This window comes from Neoarius graeffei, chromosome 24, assembly GCF_027579695.1.
Source record: "Neoarius graeffei isolate fNeoGra1 chromosome 24, fNeoGra1.pri, whole genome shotgun sequence".
Taxonomy (NCBI): Eukaryota; Metazoa; Chordata; class Actinopteri; order Siluriformes; family Ariidae; genus Neoarius; species Neoarius graeffei.
Genome location: NC_083592.1, coordinates 17,458,631 through 17,484,983, shown reverse-complemented (window position 1 = coordinate 17,484,983; position 26,353 = coordinate 17,458,631). Strand labels below are relative to the sequence as shown.

At 40.8% G+C, this 26,353-nt stretch overlaps 2 protein-coding genes across 2 annotated transcripts in view; one reads left to right on the top strand and one right to left on the bottom strand.

Moving 5' to 3' along the window:
- Positions 1-15,558, bottom strand: part of usp39 (ubiquitin specific peptidase 39) — a 45,686-nt gene extending 30,128 nt beyond the window's left edge. The window contains exons 1-3 of the mRNA XM_060906833.1: positions 15,413-15,558; positions 1,093-1,174; positions 908-1,002 (exon numbers count right to left, since the gene is read on the bottom strand). Coding sequence (XP_060762816.1) covers positions 908-1,002; positions 1,093-1,174; positions 15,413-15,461 — 226 coding nt within the window. The 5' untranslated portion in view covers positions 15,462-15,558. The remainder of the gene's footprint in view (positions 1-907; positions 1,003-1,092; positions 1,175-15,412) is intronic.
- A 220-nt stretch (positions 15,559-15,778) lies between these two features.
- On the top strand, positions 15,779-25,945 carry c24h2orf68 (chromosome 24 C2orf68 homolog). Its single transcript, XM_060906831.1, has 4 exons — positions 15,779-16,183; positions 16,415-16,530; positions 23,076-23,221; positions 24,303-25,945. The coding sequence occupies exons 1-4, from the start codon at positions 16,074-16,076 to the stop codon at positions 24,423-24,425; spliced, it is 495 nt and encodes a 164-aa protein (XP_060762814.1). The 5' UTR covers positions 15,779-16,073; the 3' UTR covers positions 24,426-25,945.
- The last annotated feature ends 408 nt before the right edge of the window (positions 25,946-26,353 follow it).

Here is a 26,353-nt window from a genome sequence, read left to right as displayed (position 1 = left end):
ATGCAAATTTGGCTGTCCAATCAGAGGTGGCCAAATTTGCATATTACAGGAAGGATTTCTGGGATAGCATTGAGTCAAGCCTACCATCACTGTGTAACATGTCTCTCTGATTAAAGTTGTAGACTAACGCAAGCAGAAAATCAATTCACTTCTTTTACTAGCTCTGCTTTGCAATAATAAAAAAAAACAAAAAAACATTGGTACAAAGCAAGCCCATTCACTTTTTTATGCTGATCAGACAATTACAATGTTTTCTCATGTGAAAAAAATGTGCGATTTGCGATTAAATATTTTAATCGTTTGACAGCACTAATTATTATTATTAGAGATACTATATGCTGAATTCAGAAACAAGGTAAACAATAACAAACGTGAGCTGTAGATATTTATCCTCAAATCCACTCAAAGTAGGGGGCGGGGCACCACCACGCTGTGTCAAGACAAGAACTTTCCTGAGAAATAACGCGAACGTCTGCATCATGCGGGATTTGCGGGCGGGAGCGGGACAAAATATTGCAGGTGCGAGCGGGAGCGGGACTGAAAATCATAATTTTTTTGTGGGCGTGGGCGGGAGCGGGACTGAAAATCATAATTCTTTGCGGGCGCGGGTGGGAGTGGGACTGCACAATGCGGGCGCGGGCGGGAGCGGGACTGAAAAATCCGACCCGCACAGACCTCTAATTCATCCCTACAAGTTCCCACACTTGGGTTCTAGCTCCAGGTGTTTGGTCCAGACCCATTACAGCTTGTGCATGGATCCTTGTGCAGAAAGATTGCGCACTCTACTGGTGATTGTAAGCAGAATTTATCATCACTATTTATTGTATAAATGACACAATGACTGCATTATGCACAATGAATGCATCCTTAACAGTGCATTATTTCATAATCATGCATAAGCTCTTACCTTGGAAATATTTCCCACAGATGAGACAGGCATAGACATTGATGTGCGAGAGAGAAATTGAACACAGTTTCTCAAAGTCAAAGTCTAAAACACTCCTATGAACAGAGAGGGGGAAAAAAGTATTTGTACTGTATGAAGATTAAGACCATTATGTTCATACTGGAAAAAACATTTTCCACTCAAACCTGTTGATTGTGTCGAGGTAGGGACAGTGTCTGCTTCTTTTGTCTTCAACATCATGAGAACGGGCCACTTTCACTCGCACCTCTGACAATCACAACACAGACACAAATACAGAAGTCATGGCATTTACTCTTTGGTTGTAGGGACTGTTTTGATGAGAACTCAGCCAAGCATTTACCCTTGGCTGTATTTAGTAAGCAGATTAAAGTAGAAGTCCACTCTGACATACAATAACCATTTGTGGTGTGCTTAGTGAATCTGGTGTGTACTGTGTTCTCATCATTTCCATGTGAAGTTAGTGACTGTGCTCATAATCACTAAAACAGTTACAATGATGTTTAATAGACATTATAATGATCTGGTTTCACTGTTAGCTCCTCAAATCAAAGAGAAATCCAGCATGCACATAGGAGAGATAACAAAAAGTTGGGTCCAGAATGCAATGCAGCTGACAGTGGTACGGGGACAGATACAGCAAAGATACTGTCTTCAATTGAAAGACAATTTCTGAACTTACAGGAAAGGCATTCACTTTGCAGTGAGCCCACCCTGACGGTGTTCACATAATCGCAGGAGACTTTAAGAACAGCCCACTTCAGGAAACTCACCATCTCAGAATTTAATCACAATTTGTTATTATAGAGTCTAGGGATAGGAATAGAAAATTTTACTAACCTTGACCAGATTAACCCCTTCCCGGCCGGATGGGCCACGCCCAAAATTTGGAGGTCTGACCACGGGTATGACATTCATGTTGGTTTAAATTGAATATTCTCAAAGATCCCATGATTCTGATTGCTTTTTCTGAGAGAGCATATGGGTAATCTATAAATTGCTTCCAAAAATTTGTGGGGGTGCGAAGCGTATCCACACTAGCGCCACCTACATTTGGCACGGACGACTATCTGGCTACCTAGAATTAAGGCTCCAAATAAAATATGCAACTATATCCCAAGGATTTTTTGTTGTTTTCTACTGCTGCATATGTAAGTAAGCTAAATCAAATGAAAAAATAATGGGACTAGTGAGAATAATTTAGAAAATCTAATAAAAAATAATGAAAATCCTTGCCGACACCCTACTTCGGGCCACGCCCACAAAAATACTCTCATTATCCCCTACAAACAACTAGTTCTAAAAGTTGAACCAAAAGGTAGGCTATCTATTTTAGATAGAAAGTTTGTGGGTAACATTGTTTATAGGCTAATATTAACACATTTATAAGCTTGATTTTCCATCTTCGCCCATGGCATTTTGACCCCTAAACTGTACCTAGATGTGGATAAACTGATCTATGATACTAGAAGTTTTATTGGAATTGTATTTTCTGACTTCTTTTCTGCTATTTATAAAATATTTTAGATGTTATTGTACTTCACTAAAATACATACACTTACTGAAAGTGTAATGATATTTAAATTTTCACCGACTAGGTATCTTGTAACACAGCAACATTGAGGCCTTATCAAAGTCACAAATTTTCTGCTTCTCAGCTTGAAAAAGATCACTTCATGGTCACTGAAATTTTAGCCAATTTATCATTGAAAGAGGTCTTAAAATGGGTTAGAGTCATATTATAGATCTCATGCACACTACTATACATGTTGGTATCCTAGACAAAGGAATAGCATTGTAGTGCACATTTCTTGTACTTGTTTATAAGGGCGTTTCTACGACGATCTCCCATTTGTTCTAGAGGCGTTATTCCTTGAGATTTTACTGGTGTTAAGTTTGAGTTTATAACTGGTAAAATGTCATTCAAAGAGTCACTGGCCTCAAAACGGTAGGATGCATCCAAATCTGAAATGTCAGAGTCAACATCACCATTTGATCCCATTGCACTAATGGATATAGCAAGTGGAATGTCATCGATATCATGCACAGACTCATTTACAGGAGTACTTGTCTGTTTTGGTTTAGGTCATAGTTGATGTTCAGGAGTTTTCAGAACTTTTTTGCACTGATGAGGGTCCTTGCGACAAGAAGTACATATTGGTGAGCCAATTGGAATGTCTAACTGATTACAAATGGACACAGTTCCAGAACGGAGTGAAGATGACTTAACCTTTTTATTTGAATGATGGTTTGGATGTTGACATGCTTTTCCAGGTTTCCAATAAATTCCAAGCTGAAGTCTGTGTTTTGGACAAATTATGTCATCTTTATAGCTTATTTGATGGGCTCTGTTCATTATCAGTTCAACTTCAGTTGTCCCTTCTAAGTCTATTTTTAAGTTAGACCCATGAGATGCAACAGAGTAAGCCATGTTACAAACTTCAGTTGGAACATCCTTTGGCTTTGTTGACGATAAACTGCATTTTCCAAATTTGCCATCACGGAAGATGCACCTTTCCATTTTAACCCTAGAAAAGGATGCAACTTCTGAAAACTAATCTGAATGGTAGGTTTTGATATATTGTTTTTGATATTTTGTCAATGATTTTTTTTGAAAGTTTGAAAGAGAGACAGAAGAAAACAAATTGATGACAGGCATAAATCAATTTTCCATCAATTATTATGAAACCAAATTGAAGTGTAAAGAGAAAACCTACCCACACAGCTACTTGGGCTTACACAATGCAAAATACCAGTGTTCTTCTAGTCTGCAAACTGCGTAACGTAGGCAAGACTACGTTGTAACGTCATTTGGAGCACTACAATGCTATTCCTTTGTCTAGGATACCAACATATATAGTAGTGTGCATGAGATCTATAATATGACTCTAACCCATTTTAAGACCTCTTTCAATGATAAATTGGCTAAAATTTCAGTGACCATGAAGTGATCTTTTTCAAGCTGAGAAGCAGAAAATTTTTGTCACTTTGATAAGGCCTCAAATGTTGCTGTGTTACAAGATACCTAGTCGGTGAAAATTTAAATATCATTACACTTTCAGTAAGTGTATGTATTTTTGTGAAGTACAATAACATCTAAAATATTTTATAAATAGCAGAAAAGAAGTCAGAAAATACAATTCCAATAAAACTTCTAGTATCATAGATCAGTTTATCCACATCTAGGTACAGTTTAGGGGTCAAAATGCCATGGGCGAAGATGGAAAATCAAGCTTATAAATGTGTTAATATTAGCCTATAAACAATTTTACCCACAAATTTTCTATTTGGAATAGATAGCCTACCTTTTGGTTCAACTTTTAGAACTAGTTGTTTGTATGGGATAATGAGAATATTTTTGTGGGCGTGGCCCGAAGTAGGGTGTCGGCAAGGATTTTCATTATTTTTTATTAGATTTTCTAAATTATTCTCACTAGTCCCATTGTTTTCTCATTTGATTTAGCTTACTTACATATGCAGCAGTAGAAAACAACAAAAAAATCCTTGGGATATAGTTGCATATTTTATTTGGAGCCTTAATTCTAGGTAGCCAGATAGTCGTCCGTGCCAAATGTAGGTGGCGCTAGTGTGGATACGCTTCACACCCCCACAAATTTTTTGGAAGCAATTTATAGATCACCCATATGCTCTCTCAGAAAAAGCAATCAGAATCATGGGATCTTTGGGAATATTCAATTTAAACCAACATGAATGTCATACCCGTGGTCAGACCTCCAAATTTTGGGCGTGGCCCATCCGGCCGGGAAGGGGTTAATCTGGTCAAGGTTAGTAAAATTTTCTATTCCTATCCCTAGACTCTATAATAACAAATTGTGATTAAATTCTGAGATGGTGAGTTTCCTGAATATGCTCTTTTTGGGCTGTTCTTAGAAAAAGTCACTCTTAATAAGGCCAACTTGAAGACTGTACTGCCGAAGTTTTACCAACATGTTAAGTGTTCCACTAGAGGGGAGAACACTCTGGATCATGTTTACTCCAACATCAAGCACGCGTACAGAGCCATACCCCTCCCCCACCTCGGCCAGTCAGACCATCTTTCCCTCCTGCTCTCCCCAGCCTACACCCCCCTCAGACGCAGAGCCAGGCCCACCACAAGGACCATCACAACCTGGCCTGACAACGCACTCTCCAAACTACAGGACTGCTTTAAAAACGGACAGACTGGGACTTATTTGAACACCAGGAGCTGGAGACATTCACAGGAATGGTGCTGGACTACATCACGTTCTGCATCGGGAATGTGACAGTGGATAAAAACATCTGGGTTTTCCCAAACCAGAAACCCTGGATGACCAGCCAGGTCCGCGCACTCCTCAGGGCTCGCAACGCTGGCTTCAGGTCAGGTGACAGAGCTCTGTACAGAGCCGCTCGAGCTGATCTGAAAAGAGGAATAAATAAAGCCAAGGCAGACCATAGACTGCGTATAGAGTCCCACCTGTCCAGCAACAACACACGGGAGGTGTTGCGGGACATACAAGACATCACAAACTTCAGACACTGTGATTCAACAGGAGACTGGAGCGTGCCGCTGGCAGAGCAGCTAAATTGCTTCTTTGCTCGCTTTGAAACATCTCAGTAGCACTCATCTGCTCCAGCCCTGCCCCCACCACCACACAGTTCCTACACCACTCCATTCACTGTACAGGAGCACGATGTCAGACGGGTGCTCCTGGCAGTGAACCCCAAGAAAGCTGCCGGCCCAGATGGTGTACCTGGTAAGGTGCTCAGAGTGTGCACCCACCAGCTCGCCCCTACCTTCACCAGGATCTTTAACCTCTCCCTGACTCAGGCAGTCATCCCGCCCTGCCTAAAATCAGCAACAATAATCCCAGTGCCGAAGAAGTCTCCCGTCACCAGCCTGAATGATTACCGTCCTGTGGCCCTCACCCCAGTAATCATGAAGCGCTTCGAGAGACTAGTTCTTCAGCACATCAAGGACCACCTCCCCCCAGACTTTGACCCCTACCAGTTTGCATATTGCGCGAACAGATCCACATAGGACGCCATCGCCATAGCTCTCCACTCTGCACTGAACCACCTGGAGCAGCAGCAGAGCTACATCCGCATACTCTTTGTGGATTACAGTTCAGCTTTTAACACGATAATCCCAGACATCCTTATCAGAAAACTGGACACTCTCGGCCTCCCCCCTCTCACATGTGCCTGGATAAAGGATTTTCTTATCAACCGGCCCCATACTGTGAGACTTGGCCCCCACTTCTCCTCCACCCGCACGTTGAGCACCGGCTCTCCACAGGGCTGTGTGCTGAGCCCCCTCCTGTACCGCCTCTACACCCACGACTGTAGTTCAACCCACAACAACAACCTCATCGTCAAGTTTGCTGATGACACCACAGTGGTCGGACTCATCTCAAAGGGAGACAAGGCAGCCTACAGAGAGGAGGTCCTGAAGTTGGCAGCCTGGTGTTCAGAGAATAACCTTGCTCTGAACGCCAAGAAAACCAAAGAGCTCATCGTTGACTCCAGGAAGCACAGCACTGACCAAGCCCCCCTTTACATCAACAACGAGTATGTGGAGAGGGTCCACACCTTCCGGTTTCTCGGCGTCCTCATCTCCGCCGACATCTCCTGGTCAGAGAACATTACAGCAGTCATTAAGAAGGCTCAGCAGCGGCTACACTTCCAGAGAGTCCTCAGGAAGCACAACCTAGACTCCAACCTGCTGCTGACCTTCTACCGCTCATCCATCGAGAGCCTACTGACGTATTGTATCATAGTATGGTACAGCAGCTGCACTGCTGCAGACAGGGAGAGACTCCAGAGAGTAGTAAAGGCAGCACAGATGATCATCGGCTGCCCTCTCCCCTCCCTGATGGACATTTACACCTCCCGCTGCCTTAGCAGAGCTAAGAACATTATCACAGACAGCTCCCACCCTGGCTTTGATCTGTTTGACCTGTTGCCCTCAGGGAGGCGCTACAGGTGCATCAGGACAAAAACAGATTCAAAAACAGCTTCTTTCCAAAAGCCATAACCACCCTGAACTCGAATATACTCTGACTTTATAGTCTAATCCCCCTGTGCAATACTTCATAATCAGAATCAGAAGCACTTTATTGCCAGGTATGTTACACACACGAGGAATTTGACTCCGGTTCGACTTAGCTTTCATAGTACAGACAGAAAGAAAGTATAGGAAATAGGGTTGGGCGGTATTACGGTAAGAAGGTATCCCGAGGTATCCAAAAGTACCAACGGTATCGGTCTCATTACCGTCATTTTAAAAAATATATAATATCTAAATAAATATGGAGTACATGAGGTCATAATATAAAATAATAAATTGAAGATCATCCCGAATAACTGTGTGATCGTATTTTCACTAATTCTATCAATTTCCTAAAGAAGTTTTGATCGCGTGCAGGGTTGTTTATGTCGTTGCCATGGCAACCCTGCGTGACATTTTGGAGTCTGACAGAAAGCTTTGCAAGAGACTGAGACCGGGGGTGTCATGGCTCAGATGGCTAAGGCACCGTACCATAAATCCGGGGACCCGGGTTCGATTTCGACCCGAGGTTATTTCCCGATCCCGTCTCTCTCTCCCCCGCTCATTTCCTGTCTCTCTATACTGTCCTATCTAAAAAAAAAAAAGAGACTGAGACCGCAGTTGAAAGATGGCAAGTCAAGATAACGAGTTAGTGGCAAAAAAAAAAAAATACAACATCGGCAGAGTGGCAGTATTTTGGTTTCAAACCAAACGAAAAATCTAATATGTCCCCTAAGGCACACCATAGCCTGGGGTACTCCACTTCCACGAGATCTCTCCAATGAGTTGTGTTTTGAGTAGGTTACATGAGTAACAACAAGGTAAAATAATATAACGTATGACATTTGGGATGTGGGTAATAAACGTTTGAAATGTCATCTACTGAAGAAACGGAAGAAAACATCGTAGCGTAAACTGTTAGGTTTCTGGTGGGAATTAGCAATGCGCTTGCTATCTTTGTTGGGTGTGTTAAACCGTATGGATTTAAGTGGAATAATTGTAAGGAGTTATGTGATCAAGACAACGTTTTAAGCAAGGTAAGGCCATTTGATTATTAATTTCCCCGCCATGGCATGACGTGGGCCCATATGATTTTGCCTTGTGCAGCTACCGCGCATTTGAATTAGGTTCGCCTCATTTGCGCTGAAGAATATGGTTTATCGCGCAGTCTAAACGGACTTGGGTGTTGGTTGATTCTTTTTCTTTTTTTTATTTCCCATGCTTGAAAGGGTATGATCCTGCTCATCGTGTACTTTTTTTTGATGGAGTAGGTGAAATAGTGCTGCAAATGGCGTTTCAACGCAGACATGTGTAAACGACAGTTGAATGCTATTTTCAAGATGAAGGAAGAGTTGCGTGATGCTTTGAAATATCTCTTAATCCATTCATCAATGCACAAAATTCGCTTTGCTGCTTAATCCATACCACAATGCACACAATTCGCTATGCTGCTTTTAAATAGTACATTTGAGGCATAGGCGCACGTTACACAGTAGGCCGAAACAAAATATTATTTTTTTCTCGGTAATACCGTATACCCCGGGAAAACACAGAGACGGTTTAAAGGTATCAAAATTTGGATACCGCCCAACCCTAATAGGAAAAAAAAAAAAACACACACACACAGAGAGAGTCTCACTGCAGTGAACTCCAGGGGAAGAATCGCGTTTCTACAGCGACGGCCTTGAAGGCAGTGCTGGCTGGGAGCGCCAAGATAAGATTGGAATTTGTTTAGACTTAAGATGGGTAGACGTGTCCTTTTTCACTTAACCCGCTTGTCCATTCTGGCCACCAAAATGATCCATTTCTCTTTGCAAAGCCATCAACTTCTCCATGATGTTATCAATGTTGCGACTCAAGTTCTGAACAGCCAGTCTGAGTGCCGACAGCTCTGCCCACCGCCTCAATCATGTCGGGCAGCTTTGTGGGGCTTTGAACAGCTGCCACCGTTAACTGATTTCCTCGATACACCAGGGCAATGCCAAGTCCAATCAGCAAAAATCCTGTGATCATGGTTCCAAATAATGTGCAATACTTTATTTTATAATGTGACTCTCTTCGTGCAATAATTTATAACGTGCAATACTTTATATGACTCTGTCTGTGCAATACCTCATTCCATAATATGAAACACAACACATACGCCTCAGGACTGTGCACCTTACCCCCCTTACACCCTCACCTTTTTTTTTTCTCTCTACACGCTCTTTGCACTGTTATTGGAGTTGCTTTTAATCTCATTGTACATGGGTTTCCTGAGTTGTTCGCGCCGAGTCCTTTTTCCCGCGAGTGCCGGCGTTAATTACTAATCCTTTTTTAACTTTTTTTCTATAAATAAATTTCCAGTATCCTCTTCATTTTTATTATACTGTCGCTTTCATTTTTGTACTTTTCACTTTCGCTTTCCTTTTTCCGTTTTTTTCTCTTTCTTTTTTCGGAAGAACGCCGAGACCGGAAGCTTTCTTTTTCTCTCCTCCTGTGTAAAGTCCACAAGCGGAGGCCATCTGATCTGCTTTAATATCAACAGATCTTCATTTAAGGTACGTGAATCTTTTCATCATGGCACACCTTCAGCCTGTTCAGTGTGCTGAGTGCAGGATGTTTAGTCATTCTTCCTCCGTCACTAGCGATAGCTCTATTAGCTTTACTTGTGATAAGTGCAGATTAGTTAGCTCTCTGACGGAGAAGATTACAGTGCTAGAAGCGCGTGTCCAGGCTTTAGAGCAGGTTAGTGAGCGTGAGAACAGTGTAGTTTCTGTTAGGGAAAGTCTGGACGCCCTAGGTGGAGTTAGCAATCCCCCAACTCCGGCATTAGAGCCCTTACAGCGGGGCGAATGGGTGACGACTCGGCGGCATAAGCGTAGAGCCAAAGCTACCGCTGAGGCTCGCCCATGGGAGCACCACTCCTCTCCGCGTCACGTGTCGAACAGGTTTGCTCTCCTTAGTGATGCACCCACTGAGAAACCTGAAAGAGCTCTGGTTATAGGGGACTCTATCATACGGCACATGAAATTAGCTCAGCCTTTAGGGGCACCAGCAGCTTTAGTCAGGTGTATACCGGGAGCCAGGGCGCCGGACATAGCAGGTAATCTTAGGGTCCTAGGCAAGCACAGGTTCTCAAAGATAGTTATCCATGCAGGAGCTAATGATATATGCCTTCGTCAGTCTGAGGTTACTAAGAGTAACTTTGTAGAGGTGTTTAAATTAGCGAAGGCGATGTCCGATGCTGTAGTATGCTCTGGCCCCATCCCAATGCGGCGTGGCGATGTAGCTTACAGCAGGTTATGGTCGCTGAACTGCTGGCTGTCCAGGTGGTGCTCTGAAAACAGTGTGGGCTTTATAGATAATTGGGCTAATTTTGAGGGCACTGCTGGCCTGTTAGGGCGGGACGGTATCCATCCCACTCGGGAAGGTGCTGCTCTCATTTCCTGCAGCATAGGTCATAGTCTCAGAACAGGCCTAGTTAATTTCTGACAATCCAGAGCCAAGGCCAGGGAGCAGACGAACAGGCTAAACCGACTGTCTGCTAGCTGCACAGAGTCGTCACTCAGGGTCCACTACATCGAGACTGTGTCTGTTCCCCGGGCTCAACAAAAAGGTAGAAATTTTCAGAGAGTTTGTTCCAGTAACCTAATCAATATAAAATTAGATCAGACTGACTGTACAGCTGCTGCCAGCACCTTTGATCTAAAGGTGGGGCTATTAAATATTAGATCTCTTACATCTAAAGCGCTAATGGTTAATGAACTCATTACTGATCAGGAGTTTAATGTACTGTGTTTAACAGAAACATGGATTAAGCCAAATGAATATATAGCATTAAATGAAGCGAGTCCTCCTGGATACAGTTATATACACCAGCCTCGTCTAACTGGCAGAGGAGGAGGCGTCGCGGTTATTTATAACGATTATCTAGGTGTAACACACAAACCTGGTTATAAATTTAATACATTTGAAGTTCTTCATACTCATAATGTATGTAGCCTCGAAAAATAAGTCTACCCAGTTAATTCCATTGCTTATTATTTACAGGCCCCCGGGGCCATATTCTGAGTTTCTTTCTGAATTTGCAGATTTTATCTCAGATTTGGTTATTTCCTTAGACAAAGCTTTAGTTGTCGGAGATTTTAATATTCACTTCGATAACCCAGAAGACCCTTTAAAAACAGCGTTTGCGTCCATCTTAGATTCAGTCGGGATTAAGCAGAATGTCATAGGACCGACCCATAATGGTGGTCACACCCTTGATCTAATACTAACATTCAGATTAAACGTAGACAATATAGTCATACTTCCACAGTCTGAAGTTATCTCAGATCATTGTCTCATCTCATTCAAAATATGTCTGAGTAATAATATATGCACCTCACCACGCTACTGTATTAAACGTACTTTCACGTCAACTACTGCACAGAGCTTTATAAATGATCTCCCAGAGCTGTCAACTTTGATTGGGTCACTGTCAGCCCCTGCAGAACTTGATCAGGCAACTGAATGCTTAGAGTCAACATTCCGCCATACTTTAGATAATGTAGCTCCTCTAAAAAGGAAAATGGTCAGAGACAAAAAATTAGCACCCTGGTATAATGATGACACTCGCACATTAAAACAGACCACTCGAAAACTGGAACGTAAATGGCGTCAAACAAAATTGGTAGTGTTCAAATTAGCTTGGAAAGAGAGCTTCCTGAAGTATAGAAAAGCTCTTAGTGCTGCGAGATCAACATATTTCTCCTCCCTAATAGAAGATAACAAAAATAATCCTAGATTCCTATTTAATACTGTAGCAAAATTAACCAGGAATAAGTCCACTATCAACACATGCACACCTGCAGTATGTAGTAGCAACGACTTCATGAATTTTTTTAATGACAAAATTGAGAATATCCGGCAAAAAATTCAAACTACTAATTTAAGGTTAGACAATGAAAGTGACCTTGTAGTTAACAATATAACTGTATCAGATCATCAGTTAGAATGTTTTACTCCCCTAAAAGAAACTGAATTACTTTCATTAATCTCTACATCAAAAGCCTCAACTTGCGTACTAGATCCCTTACCGACACATCTATTCAAACAGATAATGCCTGGAGTAATTGAACCGCTTCTAAAAATAATAAATTCTTCTCTTATGATTGGCTATGTACCCAAATCCTTTAAACTAGCAGTTATCAAACCCCTGATTAAAAAACCTGACCTTGATCCCTGTCAGCTGTCCAATTATCGGCCAATATCAAACCTCCCCTTTATCTCCAAGATCCTTGAAAAAGCTGTGGCACAGCAGTTATGCTCATATTTACATAGGAATAACATCCATGAAATGTATCAGTCAGGATTTAGACCTCATCATAGCACAGAGACAGCACTGGTTAAAGTAGTAAACGACCTACTGCTGGCGTCTGATCAGGGCTGTGTCTCGCTACTTGTGTTGCTTGACCTTAGTGCAGCATTTGATACCATTGATCATTCCATTCTTCTGGATAGACTAGAAAATGTTGTGGGAGTTAAGGGAATGGCCCTCTCCTGGCTCAGGTCTTATCTAACTGATCGTTATCAGTATGTTGATATAAATGGTGATATTTCTAGACGTACCGAGGTAAAGTTTGGTGTTCCACAAGGTTCTGTCTTGGGTCCACTGCTTTTTTCTCTATATATGTTACCTCTGGGCGATATTATTCGTAAACATTGTATTAGTTTCCACTGTTATGCTGATGACACACAGTTGTATGTCTCTGCAAAACCTGATGAGAGACACCAGCTTAATAAAATTGAGGAATGTGTTAAGGACATTAGACACTGGATGCTTATAAATTTCCTTCTGCTTAACTCTGACAAGACTGAAGTACTTGTGCTAGGACCACATACAGCTAGAAGTAAGTTTTCTGATTACACAGTAACTCTGGATGGCCTTTCTGTTTCTTCACGTGCAGCAGTAAAAGACCTCGGAGTGATTATTGACCCCAGTCTTTCATTCGAAACTCACATTGATAACATCACCCGGATAGCTTTCTTTCATCTCAGAAATACTGCAAAGATAAGAAATTTAATGTCATTGCATGATGCAGAAAAACTAGTCCATGCTTTCGTTACCTCCAGGTTGGATTATTGTAATGCCTTACTGTCTGGATGTTCCAATAAGTGCATAAACAAGCTCCAGTTAGTTCAAAATGCCACAGCAAGAGTCCTTACTAGAACTAGAAAATATGACCACATCATGCCTGTCTTATCCACACTGCATTGGCTCCCAATCAAATTTCGTATTGATTATAAAATACTACTATTGACCTTTAAAGCACTAAATGGTCTCGCACCACAGTACCTGAGTGAACTTCTGCTCCTCTATGACCCGCCACACCTACTTAGATCAAAAGGTGCAGGCTATCTGCTGGTACCTCGTATAGTGAAGGCTACATCAGGGGGCAGAGCCTTTTCTTACAAAGCCCCACAGTTATGGAACAGCCTTCCAAGTAATGTTCGGGAATCAGACACAGTCTCAGCATTTAAGTCTAGGCTGAAAACATATCTGTTTAGTCAAGCCTTTTGTTAATGGTGTTTATGAGGTAAAGGAGTAGATCTGGAGGGTCCTCAGACATAGAGTGTTTTGGTAAACTGGGATGTATGGATGCTGTCAGTCCCCACTCGCTTGCTCACTCGAGTTTGTTGACGGTGTAGTGGCTGGCTGCTTTATGTCCCGGGGCTCCCTCATGCCTGTGTTACCTTCTGGCTCTCTCCTTTTAGTTATGCTGTCATAGTTAGTTGCCGGAGTCCCTGCTTGTACTCGGTGCAATATGTATACTGTTCCTACTTATTCAGGTGACATTGGGCATACCTAACCACCTGTGTTTTCTTTCTCTCCCCCCCACCCCAAATCTGTCCCTCTGAGTTACATGGAGTCAACAGGAAATCTTTTGGTGGAGACGGTGGGGACCTCGACTGGCTATCATAGCCTGCAGGGAATCGGCCGTCAGACATTCTGTCGCATGTCCCAGACCCGGTGAAATGTAACTGAATTGTCTTGGCCAGGCCTAAGGGTCCCATCTGCATCTCATCATTGCTGAGGAGTGTGCTCCCATCACCCAATCAAGCATCCAGCCAGAGCAGGTCATGATATATTTTTTACCATATTAACATGCCATTGTGTGTTATGCCTGATGTAAAGACTCTCATCTCTGCGAGCCTACCACACAGATTTAATACTTGTCATTTTTAGGGCATACCTAACAACGTGTTTTCTTTCTCTCTCTCTCTTCCCCCCCCCCCCCCATCTGTCCCTCTGAGTTACATGTTGATCCTGGGACTGAGATGCTGGCCTCTTCTGCCCCTCGGACCTGCTTGGTCCATCCTGGTGCCCTGTGTCTGGTCGGAGTTTTATCGCCCCACTCCTGTGAAGGACGGCCCCATGAGGACAGTTGAGGGTTATACCTGTTAAAACTGTTAATATTATAGTCAGGCTGTCTGTTGTTGCCCAAATGAGGATGGGTTCCCTTTTGAGTCTGGTTCCTCTCGAGGTTTCTTCCTCATGTCGTCTGAGGGAGTTTTTCCTTGCCACCGTCGCCACAGGCTTACTCATCGGGGATAGATTAGGGATAAAATTAGCTCATGTTTTAAGTCGTTCAAATTCTGTAAAGCTGCTTTGCGACAATGTTCATTGTTAAAAGCGCTGTACAAATAAACTTGAAACTTGAAAGTATAGAATGTACAATGAAGGCATTCTATTCTAAAGAGTTGATGTACTGTACATTCATCTAAAAGTTTATTTCCTGGAAATGCTGCTTAAGAGGACCTTCTCGGGTGAATCTTCTCGGCTTCAAGACTCTAACATGGTTCTCATGGTTATGTTCAGATATGAAACCATGAATTAAATAAATCAGACGTCATATTTTAGTGTCTCGGCTCCACAGGCAAGGAAATTTGAGAGCAGTGAAAAAGCATGGTGTTACTGAGATAGCTGAATGTCTGTTTAATGTTAAATGTCTTTAGCTATTAAACACTGAATCAGTATAAGCTACATAACTACTAATTTGCTAATAAAATATTTCTACATCATTTTGAATACATTTTACAACTATCATGTGGTTTTGTGGACAATTGGTTAATTATAATTACCTTCACTGAATTGTATTATATCATCAGTGTATTACACCGTCTTCATTATTATAATAAAAACACTCAAAAGTCTACTGGTCGATTTTCTTCTTCAGTAAATAAATAAAAATACTCCTGTATACACTCTACACCATATGTAATACTAAAGTATCAAGAATTCGTGTGTTGCAAGTTGCTATTTACGACACAGCAGTATGTTTTATAAAATTATCAACTGTTGTATTTAAACTAGCCACAGCTACAACCTCAAACAGTTTACATGCCTGTCTGTTAGCATGTTCCCACATTTACTCAACTGAAGGCCTAAAATTCACCTCTATTTAAAAAAACACACACATACATTATGTCGTTACCTTCTTCTTCTTCATTATCAATATCCCTCTCCCGTTTTATGCTCGCCATTGTTTTCCCTTTTTTACCACCAAATAAACACTACAAACTCTGAGGGCACTGAATTAGCGCTGTCGGATTATTTTTTCCACCCGTATTCCGCTAAATCAACCTCCCGCGCCGGTATTGGCTAGTAATATCCTGGGTTTCGTTCCAGGGTTGGCTTAACAATGTATATCAAGTTCACTGTCCAATCGCTGAACTTCCCTGAGTGTATCGCTTGGCCAATCTACAGCACAAGGGGCGGGATTTGTTTGAATACAGGTGAGGAATAAACAGCAGTACTGCGTTGAGTTCGAATGCTTTAAGGTTTCCCGGTTACACCAGTGAGACAAAAAAAAAAAGAAGATGGCCGATAATACACGTACCCGGGATCTAAATGTGAATATATTTACTAATATGACAGTTATATTTCTCTATGTTGTTGCTTAAATTATCGAATCACTTTACATAGATATCAGGAGGGAAATGGTCAAGTTTAATTGGTGGGATTTTATATTCTAATGCTTTGGGGTTTGTACAACTCCGAGTGTGTTTTTCTTGGCCAACACGTTAGCCCGGTTCACTGAGGATGCACTGGAGTGTTTTGCTCAGTTATTTTCTTTTTGTTTGACGCTCTGGGATATGGAAGTTTTGCAAAATGCTGAGGGAGAAACACATAAATACAAGCCGGGGGGTCGCTTGGATATGAATCACGGTTTCCTGCACCATATCCGGAGAAATCAGATAGCCAGGTAATTTATGAGCTAGTTAATGTTAACTAAACAGTTAGCTAGCCGGCTAACGTTAGCCTTCATCAGTTCTTTAACAACCGTGTTTTTATTTATAGTCTAATTACTGCAGGATAATTGTTTATTATTAATAATAATAATAAATCAAATTGATCATTAATGACTTAATGATTAAAAGTAATTCATACGTGCTTGTTTTTGACCATCCTCTAATCAGGGTGTGTTATTTTGAAGGGATGATTATGACCGGGAGGTGAAACAGGCCAAAGAGCAGCAGAAGCGCAGACACACAGCGGCCCCTCGGCGACCCCGCAGACCAGACCGGGAGGTTTATCATCCCCGCCATCGCAGTAACCTCATCCTCACTTACTCCCAGCCCCGAATAAAGAGATTTTCAGCTGCTGCTTTATTATTCCACCTGCTATAGTGGTGCTTGAAAGTTTGTGAACCCTTTAGAATGTTCTAGATTTCTGCATAAATGACCATCAGAATTTCACACAAGTCCTAAAAGTAGATAAAGCGAACACGAATCAGACAGAAGCTGTATACTTGGTTATTTATTTATTGAGGAAAATGGCCCAATATTACGTATCAGTGAGTGGCAAAAGTATACGAACCTTTGCTTTCAGTATCTGGTGTGAGCTCCTTCTGCAGCAGTAACTGCAACTAAAACGTTTCCATCACTGTTCATTTTAGCCCATTCCTCTGTATAGAACAACTTTAGCCCTAGGATGTTGTTGGGTTTCTTCACATGAACTGCTCACGCAACATTTCTACTGGATTAAGGTCAGGACTTTGACTTGGCCATTCCAAAATATTCATATTATTCTTTAGCCATTCTTTGCTAGAACAACTTGTATGCTGAGGGTTGTTGTCTTGCTGCATGACCTGCTTTCTCCTGAGATTCAGTTTTCCTTTAAAATTCATTGAAATAATTCAGAATCCATTGTTCCAATAAAATGATGCAGCAAAACAAGCCCAAACCATGATACTACCACCACCATGTTTCCTGGGTGAGATAAAGTTCTTATGCTGGAATGTAGTGTTTTTCCTTTCTCCAAACAGAATGCTTCTCATTTAAACTAGAAAGTTCTATTTTGGTCTCATCTGTCCACAGAATGTTTCCAATAAACTTGACTTGTCCATGTGATCATTAGCAAACTGTAATTGGGCAACAATGTTCTTTGTAGAGAGCAGTAGCTTTCCCCCTACAACCCTGCCACACACACCATTGTTGTTCAGTGATCTCCTGATGGTGACTTATGAACATTTTAATGTTAGACAATGTGAGAGAGGCCTATAGACCCCTTGCGCATGGCGTCACGTGATGATTTCACCTGGGGGGCAATCAGACACTGTCTTCCATGTAAGCAAGGCTTAATCTGTCTTAAATATGGTTCATTGTTGTGCTGTTTTTGGTTGTTCAAATAGGGAAATAGATAAAAGGTATTACCATCTCCCCACTATCAAGAAAAACAAAGAAATGAGTGGTTAAAGAGAATACAAGAGGATTTAAGCCTGAAAATTCCAGAGGAGTTTGTGAATATCCACATTTGTAGAGATCATTTTATTTCAGGTAAGAACTTGTATTTAAAAATAATAGAAAGTTGGAAGTGAGTATGGAAGAGTTTGCATAAGAATTTCGTTTTATTTCTGCTCGCGTCTGAGTTAACGTCTTCATGAAAGTGTTTGATTTTCTTACAGTTGAGGGAGCTTCCTTACTCGACACGGAAAACCCAGATTGGGCACCAAACAAACAACTCGGACATAACTCAGTAAAAAATCCCACCAAATGCTTTGGCTTTCGCAACATTCTGTTCCTATGCTGATGTTGAGAAAAATTCTTTACACAACGAATTCTTTCTTTTGTAGTTTTTTAACTGGTCTTCCATGGTCTTTCTTTGGGGGGGAGATGCATTCAGCATCATGTGGCTAGCGTTAGGCCACAAATTTGCACTTTCACTCCAATTGTTTCAAGGAATTTTGTACAGATTATAACTGCTAAACTCTAATTTCCGCATATATCTATCCATCCATTGCTTCTTTCTGACTAAGATTATCCAAGTAATCGGGTAGTAGAGCTTTTTTTAGCTGTAGTTTTCTTTGGACAACAGCAACAGACATCGGACGTCTTCGCATGGCTTCAGTATGTGAACAGTACGTAAACAAAGTTTGCTTGTCCCCCAGGACTAGGGTAGCGACAGCTGCTAACATAAATGTGATGTCAGTGCAAGGGGTCTATAGTTGTTTAGAAGTTCCCTGGGTTCCTTTGAGACCTATTGTAGACCTTGTAGCCTTGCTCTTGGGGTCATCTTTGTTGCTTGACCACTCCTCGGGAAGGTAGAAGTGATCTTGAATGTCCTCCATCTGTTTGACTGTGGATTGGTGGAGTCCAAACTCGTCAAGTTTATTTGTACAGCGCTTTTAACAATAAACATTGTTGCAAAGCAGCTTTACAGAATTTGAACGACTTAAAATATGAGCTAATTTTATCCCTAATGAGCAAGCCTGTGGCAACGGTGGCAAGGAAAAACTCCCTCAGACGACAAGAGGAAGAAATCTCGAGAGGAACCAGACTCAAAAGGGAACCCATCCTCATTTGGGCAACAACAGACAATATGACTATAACATTAGCAGTCCTAACATAAAGTTAGCTTCGTTGATGCTATAAATCCCCCACCAACGGAAACCCAAGCGCAAAACCGTTCACGACAACCACAGTCCCAAAGTCAGCAAGTCAACTGCAGTCCCCAGCCACAAAAGCACCACTGCAAGAGTCCAGAGCGTCCTCCAGACGCATAATCTTCAGAGATTATGTAAATTTTTCCAGCCTAATGAGTATCAACAGTTCTCTTTTTGAGGTCCTCAGAAATCTCGGTTGTTCGTGCAGTGATACACTTCCATAAATGTTAGCTGTGAAGATCAGATTTTGATAGATCCTGTTCTGTAAATAAAACGGAGCAAGCACTCACACCTGATTGTCATCCCATTGATTGAAAACACCTGCCTCTAATTTCAGCTTCAAATTAACTGCTAATCTTAGAGGTTCATGTACTTTTGCCTCTCACAAGTATGTAATATTGGATCATTTTCCTCAATAAATAAATTACCAAGTAGAATATTAATATAAAAGTTTTATAATATGTTTAATTGGCTTCTCTTTTTCTACTTTTAGGACTTGTGTGAGAATCTGATGATGTTATACAGTGGTGCTTGAAAGTTTGTGAACCCTTTAGAATTTTCTATATTTCTGCATAAATATGACCTAAAACACCATCAGATTTTCATACAAGTCCTAAAAGTAGATAAAGAGAACTCACTTAAACAAATGAGACAAAAATATTATACTTGGTCATTTACTTATTGAGGAAAATGATCCAATATTACATATCTGTGAGTGGCAAAAGTATGTGAACCTTTGCTTTCAGTATCTGGTGTGACCCCCTTGTGCAGCAATAACTGCAACTAAACATTTCCAGTAACTGTTGATCAGTCCTGCACACCGGCTTGGAGGAATTTTAGCCCATTCCTCCGTGCAGAACAGCGTCAACTCTGGGATGTTGGTGGGTTTCCTCACATGAACTGCTCGCTTCAGGTCCTTCCACAACATTTCGATTGGATTAAGGTCAGGACTTTGACTTGGCCATTCCAAAACATTAACTTTATTCTTCTTTAACCGTTTTTTGGTAGAACAACTTGTGTGCTTAGGGTCGTTGTCTTGCTGCATGACCCACCTTCTCTTGAGATTCAGTTCATGGACAGATGTCCTGACATTTTCCTTTAGAATTTGCTGAATTTGCATAACGCTTCTCATTTAAACCAAAAAGTTCTATTTTGGTCTCATCACAAAACATTTTTCCAATAGCCTTCTGGCTTGTTCACGTGATCTTTAGTTCACGTGATCTTTTCCATTGAGTGAAAACACCTGACTCCAATTTCACCTTCAAATTAACTGCTAATCCTAGAGGTTCACATACTTTTGCCACTCACAGATATGTAATATTGGATCATTTTCCTCAATAAATAAATGACCAAGTATAATATTTTTGTCTCATTTGTTTAATTTGGTTCTCTTTATCTACTTTTAGGATTTGTGTGAAAATCTGATGATGTTTTAGGTCATATTTATGCAGAAATATAGAAAATTCTAAAGGGTTCACAAACTTTCAAGCACCACTGTAGGTCATATTTATGCAGAAATATAGAACATTCTAAAGGGTTCACAAACTTTCAAGCACTACTGTATGTGGGTCATTTTGTAGGTGTTTACTGTCGCCCTCTGTTTATGTGCACACCTGGTCAGCACTCCCTTACCCCATTCATCAGAAGAAATGGCCTGTGTATAGCCACTGAGCAGATATATATCTGTGTGATGGATCATTGTTAGCACTGATACAGTGGTGTGTGTGTGTATTAATGTATGCTGTACGCATGCATCAGGCACAGCAGTACTGCTTGGGGTTTTTTAAACATTGTGTAAACTCGCTGGTCACGTTATTACAGGTTTTGGCCCCTTACTTCCAGGGAAGGGAAATCTTAACGCAACAGCATATTTGGACATTCTAGACAATTGTGTACAACAGTTTAAAGCAGGGCCATATATGGATGTGATGATCAGGTGTCAGTAAACCTTTGGTTATATAGTGTATGTCACATCTTTTCCATGTCTTCTTGGACTGCAGTCTTAACGGATTTCAGTGGATCAAATGGAGAACTTAAAAAAAATCACCTTCAATGTAAATTATTTAGCTGAAGGAAACTCACCGAAAAGGAACAAGTTTTAACAGATGTTCACAGACTTTTATTTCATTTACTCTCTCTTGTCTGATTGAATTAATGACAGATCATACTCCGTCCATAACATGAGTACACAAGGGAACAAAAAACAGATGGCACTAAAACTTGTGGGTTTTTTCACACTTTCATCATGCATGTACATAACTTGTGATTTATCTGAACTGACCTTCACGTATTTTAGAATAAACTGCTGTAGATTATGAGCAGTAGGGCTGAACGATTTTAAGAAAAAATTGAATTGCGATTTTTCTGGCAGATATTGCGATGTCGATTTCAACCACAATTTTTTTTCTTTAAATCAAGTTTCAGTGCAAATTAATTAATACAATGAATTCCATAAAGCTAATGCAAGAATGAAAACTGAGGTCAACAGATTTCAAATGTAGGCCTGTTTATTAACATTGAGTGCCTGAGGAACAAGTTATAATAACTTAAAATAAAAATAAAGAGTGCCATCTTTCTTAAGTAAACTTTTGCTTCTTTTACTTTTCCCATCTACAACATATCAGACATATAAAAAGGTTGATCAGTGGCTCAGCAGCATCAGAATATTGCACTTTTGTAAAAGAATGTACATAAGCATTATAAATTATAACTAGAGCCAACAATTCCCCTGTGGGAAATTGTGAGAGTGATGCAGTGCGCGTAGCAGTCACAGTTGCAGGAGCTGAGCTGTACTGTGTGAATGTGTGACTTGCCCTGATGCTACAAGCCTGTGTCTCTCTGAGAGGGAGCAGCCCCTCCCTCCTGTGTGTGTGTGTGTGAGAGCGGGCAGCCCCTCCCCCACCCGCGCGCTGAGCACAGAGACACAGAAAGGGCAGTTTTTCTTCAGCGTGCTCCCTCCAAACAACGGGGATTTACACGAAAACGGAAGGAGATATTCACAAAATTCTTTCACACTGAGTGCCACAAGGCTTTCCTGAACACACAGATGTAATTTTTTTGTCTGTAGTGTAAAAAATGAGGACAATTTATTGACAAAACAAAACATGGGTCAGTTTAGGAGCACTGAGAAAAACTGCGGTTTTGACGATCCCAAAATCGTGTTGTCTGAGATCGCGATTTTCGGTCGAAAACGATATATCATTCAGCCCTAATGAGCAGTGTCAGTTTCTGACTGCAGCATTGCTACAGGTTGGATATTTTGGGTTGCTGAATTGTTTTGAGAAATCCCAGTCATGCTGGTGCTTAGCAGACTCGCTGTCACTACTGTGCTGAGCATGAGCCACCTACAAATTGCACCTCTGTAATATAATTACGGTCAAGTTGTCACTGAGTGTAGATGAAGAGTTGAACAGTTGACTAGGGATAAAATTGGCTCATGTTCCATCCATCCATCATCTGTAACCGTTTATCCTGTGCAGGGTCACTGGCAAGCTGGAGCCTATCCCAGCTGACTACGGGCGAAAGGCGGGGTACACCCTGGACAAGTCGCCAGGTCATCACAGGGCTGACACATAGACACAGACAACCATTCACACTCTCATTCACACCTACGGTCAATTTAGAGCCACCAGTTAGCCTAACCTGCATGTCTTTGGACTGTGGGGGAAACCGGAGCACCCAGAGGAAACCCACGCAGACATGGGGAGAACATGTAAACTCCACACAGAAAGGCTCCCATTGGCCACTGGGCTCAAACCCAGAACCTTCTTGCTGTGAGGTGACAGTGCTAACTACTGCACCACCATGCTGCCCTAGCTCATGTTTAAAGTCTTTAATTTTCTGTAAAGCTGCTTTGTGACGATGTCTGTTGTTAAAAGCACTATACAAATAAACTTGACTAGTGCAAACAAACTTGGTAGAAGAAATCTCTTTTTTTTTTTTTTTTTTAAATAAGTGGTTTATAAAAATAGTTTGGACTATGTTCAAGCATTAGGTCTAGGGCAATTCTTTCTCAGTAAGACACTTACTTTGGCAGATTTGTGTATTAACTGCTTCAGTTCCAGTCACAGCATCTTGTACCAACAGTAGTGCAAGCTATATTATAAGCATTTACATTTATTACTACTGAAGTACACTGCAGTAGTTGGAAACGGGTTTTGGGGAGATTATCAGTAATATTTTCATGCCTGTCTGTGTGAACGCTGGACTGTAGGCAGTTCGGATGCCGGGGCTGGTGGGGAGGTGGAGGAATGGAACGAGAGTGGCTCGAGCACAGAGCAGGAGAACATGGGCACTGAACTCTTCTGGCTCGACTACCAAGCTGACAGCGGACACGTAACGTCCTTCCTCGTCTATAAGGCAGGTACTTGTAGTCCTGTAACATGCATTATGAGAGGAGGGAGAACACTGCGGATTGGATGATTGTGTAGTAAATGTATGTACAATAACTTGTAGTCCTGATTGCACAAGTCAGTCTTGCTTGTATTTGTTTTAAATCTGTTTTTGGACAGTCAGCTTCTTAGATATGTAGCAACATATTGTGTGACATTAAATTGCAATACAAATTTGACGATTCGATTTGAAGAAAATGAATCACAGTGATTATCAGGCTATGTAATCTTAGTTTTTTCTTGCTGTAATTGCATTGTTTAGACATCACAGAATATAATAACGTACAATAGCGAGACTACACATGACTTCACCGCACGGGGAAGTAACACAGCTCTAATGCCACAAAAAAAAAACCACACATGCAAAAAAAAAAAAAAAAGGAAAGAGCTGTTGTGTGTGTGCTGTTCAAATAGATTTAACAAGAAATCAGAGCTTTCTTTTTACAGCTTGCTGAAAACTAAAGAAAACATTAGTAAATGGAGGTAGTATAAATGTTCATAAAGGTTTATTGAGAAAAGGTCTATTTGTTATTAACTTTTTCATTTTTAATAAAAAGAATATTTTAGTTAATAAGCTATTATCTTTTACGCCAACCTTTACAAATGTGGATCAATAATTATTGTTGGTTATTAAAACAAATGTTCAGCCAAAAGAGCATTAGTGAGGTCAGGCACTGATGTGGGGTGAGGAGGTCTGGGGCTCAGTCAGCATTCCAGTTCATCCCAAAGGTGTTCATTGGGGTTGAGGTCAGGGCTGTCTGTAGGACACTTGAGTTCTTCCAGTCAAATTGAGCAAACCATGTCTTCATTGTGCACAGTGGCATTGTCATGCTGGAACACATTTAAGTCTCTTGGTTCTTGGGAAGGGAAATTGTAATGCTACTGAATACAAAGACAAAAGTTAGAAGCAACTGTGTGCTTCTGACTTTGTGGCAACAGTTTGGGGAAGAACCACATATGTGCGATGGTTGGGTGTCCACATACTTTGGCAATATAGCGAGCTTGTTTCATGCAGTAACTTTTTTTGTTTGTTTGCTAATTCTTTACAGGAGGATGAGCCAGAAAGTGTAGTAGAAAGGGTGGAGCAGAAGAACGTTCTGGACACGGCTATGAGGGCAGCGCTGTTGGCACGAATCTGCAGAGAAATGGAGAAGCGGCGAGACAAACGCTGATGTTTCAAAAGGAAAGGAATGATGGATGGCTTTATACAACAATACAGACTGTTGTAATGTGTGAGATTCTCTCTCACACACACACACACACACACACACACACACACACACACACACACACACCAGTGAGTCTGACCTAAACTGATAGAAGCAGCAGGACAGATGTTCATGCAGATGCTCTTTGACTGTATGCAGATGTGAAGAGAAACAGGGAAGCTGTACAATGAAAATGAGCACCACTTTCTACAATATAGAAATAATCTATGTTATGATATTTACATCCTGTTGTTAGGATGATACAGGTGATGGGATGTAAGCGCATTCAAAAACAAGAAACAGAACAAATGACATGAAACATCTTTCATACTCCGAGTGATCAGATCTCATCTATTTACATCTGGAGTTTTATCTCGCGCAGCAACTGCACATCTTTTCACATTGAGGATTTATTGTATAAAATATTATGCAGTCTTATCAAGTTTAGCTCAGGATTAGATACAAAAGTTTTCATAAACTAAACAGTAGTAGATAAAACCTGCCACCTTATACCTGACACTTTTTTTTATATGCATAACTACCAAAAAAACAAAAATCACATTATGGTTTGGGTAGAGGTAGCATAGACCATCAGGTACCACGTCACGTTAAGGAGGCTATTTCTGCACATTTCATACACAGACATCTTGTGTTTATTTATGATGGTCACGTGTTTGAGGGGAGATTGTATGATTTGATTTCTTTTCATCAGGAATAATTTATGACATTGGACTCTGACAGTTTTTTTTAAATGACCTTAAGTTCTTCATCAGGACTTCTTTTGGTTTTAGGAAGAGATTTTTATTTTTGTGACTGTGGTTTCTGTGCATGCTAAAGAATTGAATTGTTTTGTGTATGTGAGTGGATGGATGTGTACAAGCTGAAGATTTTTACCTCCCAGTGGTTCCTCTACTCAAGGGTATACTTGAGGTTTTTAATGTTATGAACGCAGCTGCAATATCATTGAGAATGGTCAGTTTGTAATATCATATTTCAGTGTTTATAAGAGGGAACAGCAATGTCTCGGATTTGCAAATCACTCTGCATAAACAGGAAAAAAGGACCTGTGCCTAAGAAATATCATGTGGAATCCAGGGTGTATATGATGGTGGAAGGGCTGGAAATACCTAGCCTGGGCCCGCCCATCCTAAGCGTGACGCAACACGAGGGCCTGCTTTGAAGTCGCGTTAGCCAGACTAGGAAATACCAGCATCCATATATTCAATGAAAGAATCCCACTCTGCATCGTGTGTGCGCGCGTGCGTGCACACTGATAATCAGTCAAACACTGTATATACATCAGACACAAAATTGTTATCCTGGACCTTTTAAAAAATTAGCACTATCCCTGTGTTGCAATCAATAAATGCTGACTTTAGTTTAGGAGTCATTTGTATACATTTGTATACAGTGCCACTCAAAAGTTTGGACACACCTAATTCAATGTTTTTTATTTTTAATTAAAAGATGCTTCATGTCTTAAATTATGGATGTCATTTCTCTTTATTTAGTTGAGCGGTTCTTGGTATAATATGAATTACTACAGTTGTCAAATGGGGCCATTTACTGTATTTTTATTATTTACTATTTGATTTCAAACACATTAAGAAAGCAAGAAACTAGCCCACTAATTAACTTTTGATAAGGCACAGCTGTTAATTGAAAAGCATTCCAGGTGACTATCTCATGAAGCTGGTTTAGATAATATCTAAAATATCAAGCATTGTTTAAAAAAAAAACTTTTTTGTTTACAACATAATTCCATATATTGCACATTATTTCATAGTTTTGATGTCTTCAGTATCGTTTACAATGTAGAAAATAGTCAAAATACAGAGAAACCTATGAATAAGTAGGTATGACCAAACTCATGACTGGTTGTGTGTGTGTAT

What these genes read in the sequence shown, in the direction of transcription:
- c24h2orf68 (XM_060906831.1), top strand. Translation starts at nt 16,074, where the DNA reads ATGGAAGTTTTGCAAAATGCTGAGGGAGAAACACATAAATACAAGCCG. An exon ending in CGGAGAAATCAGATAGCCAG is followed by an intron (nt 16,184 to 16,414) that starts GTAATTTATGAG and finishes GTTATTTTGAAG; the next exon opens with GGATGATTATGACCGGGAGG. An exon ending in TTATCATCCCCGCCATCGCA is followed by an intron (nt 16,531 to 23,075) that starts GTAACCTCATCC and finishes GCTGGACTGTAG; the next exon opens with GCAGTTCGGATGCCGGGGCT.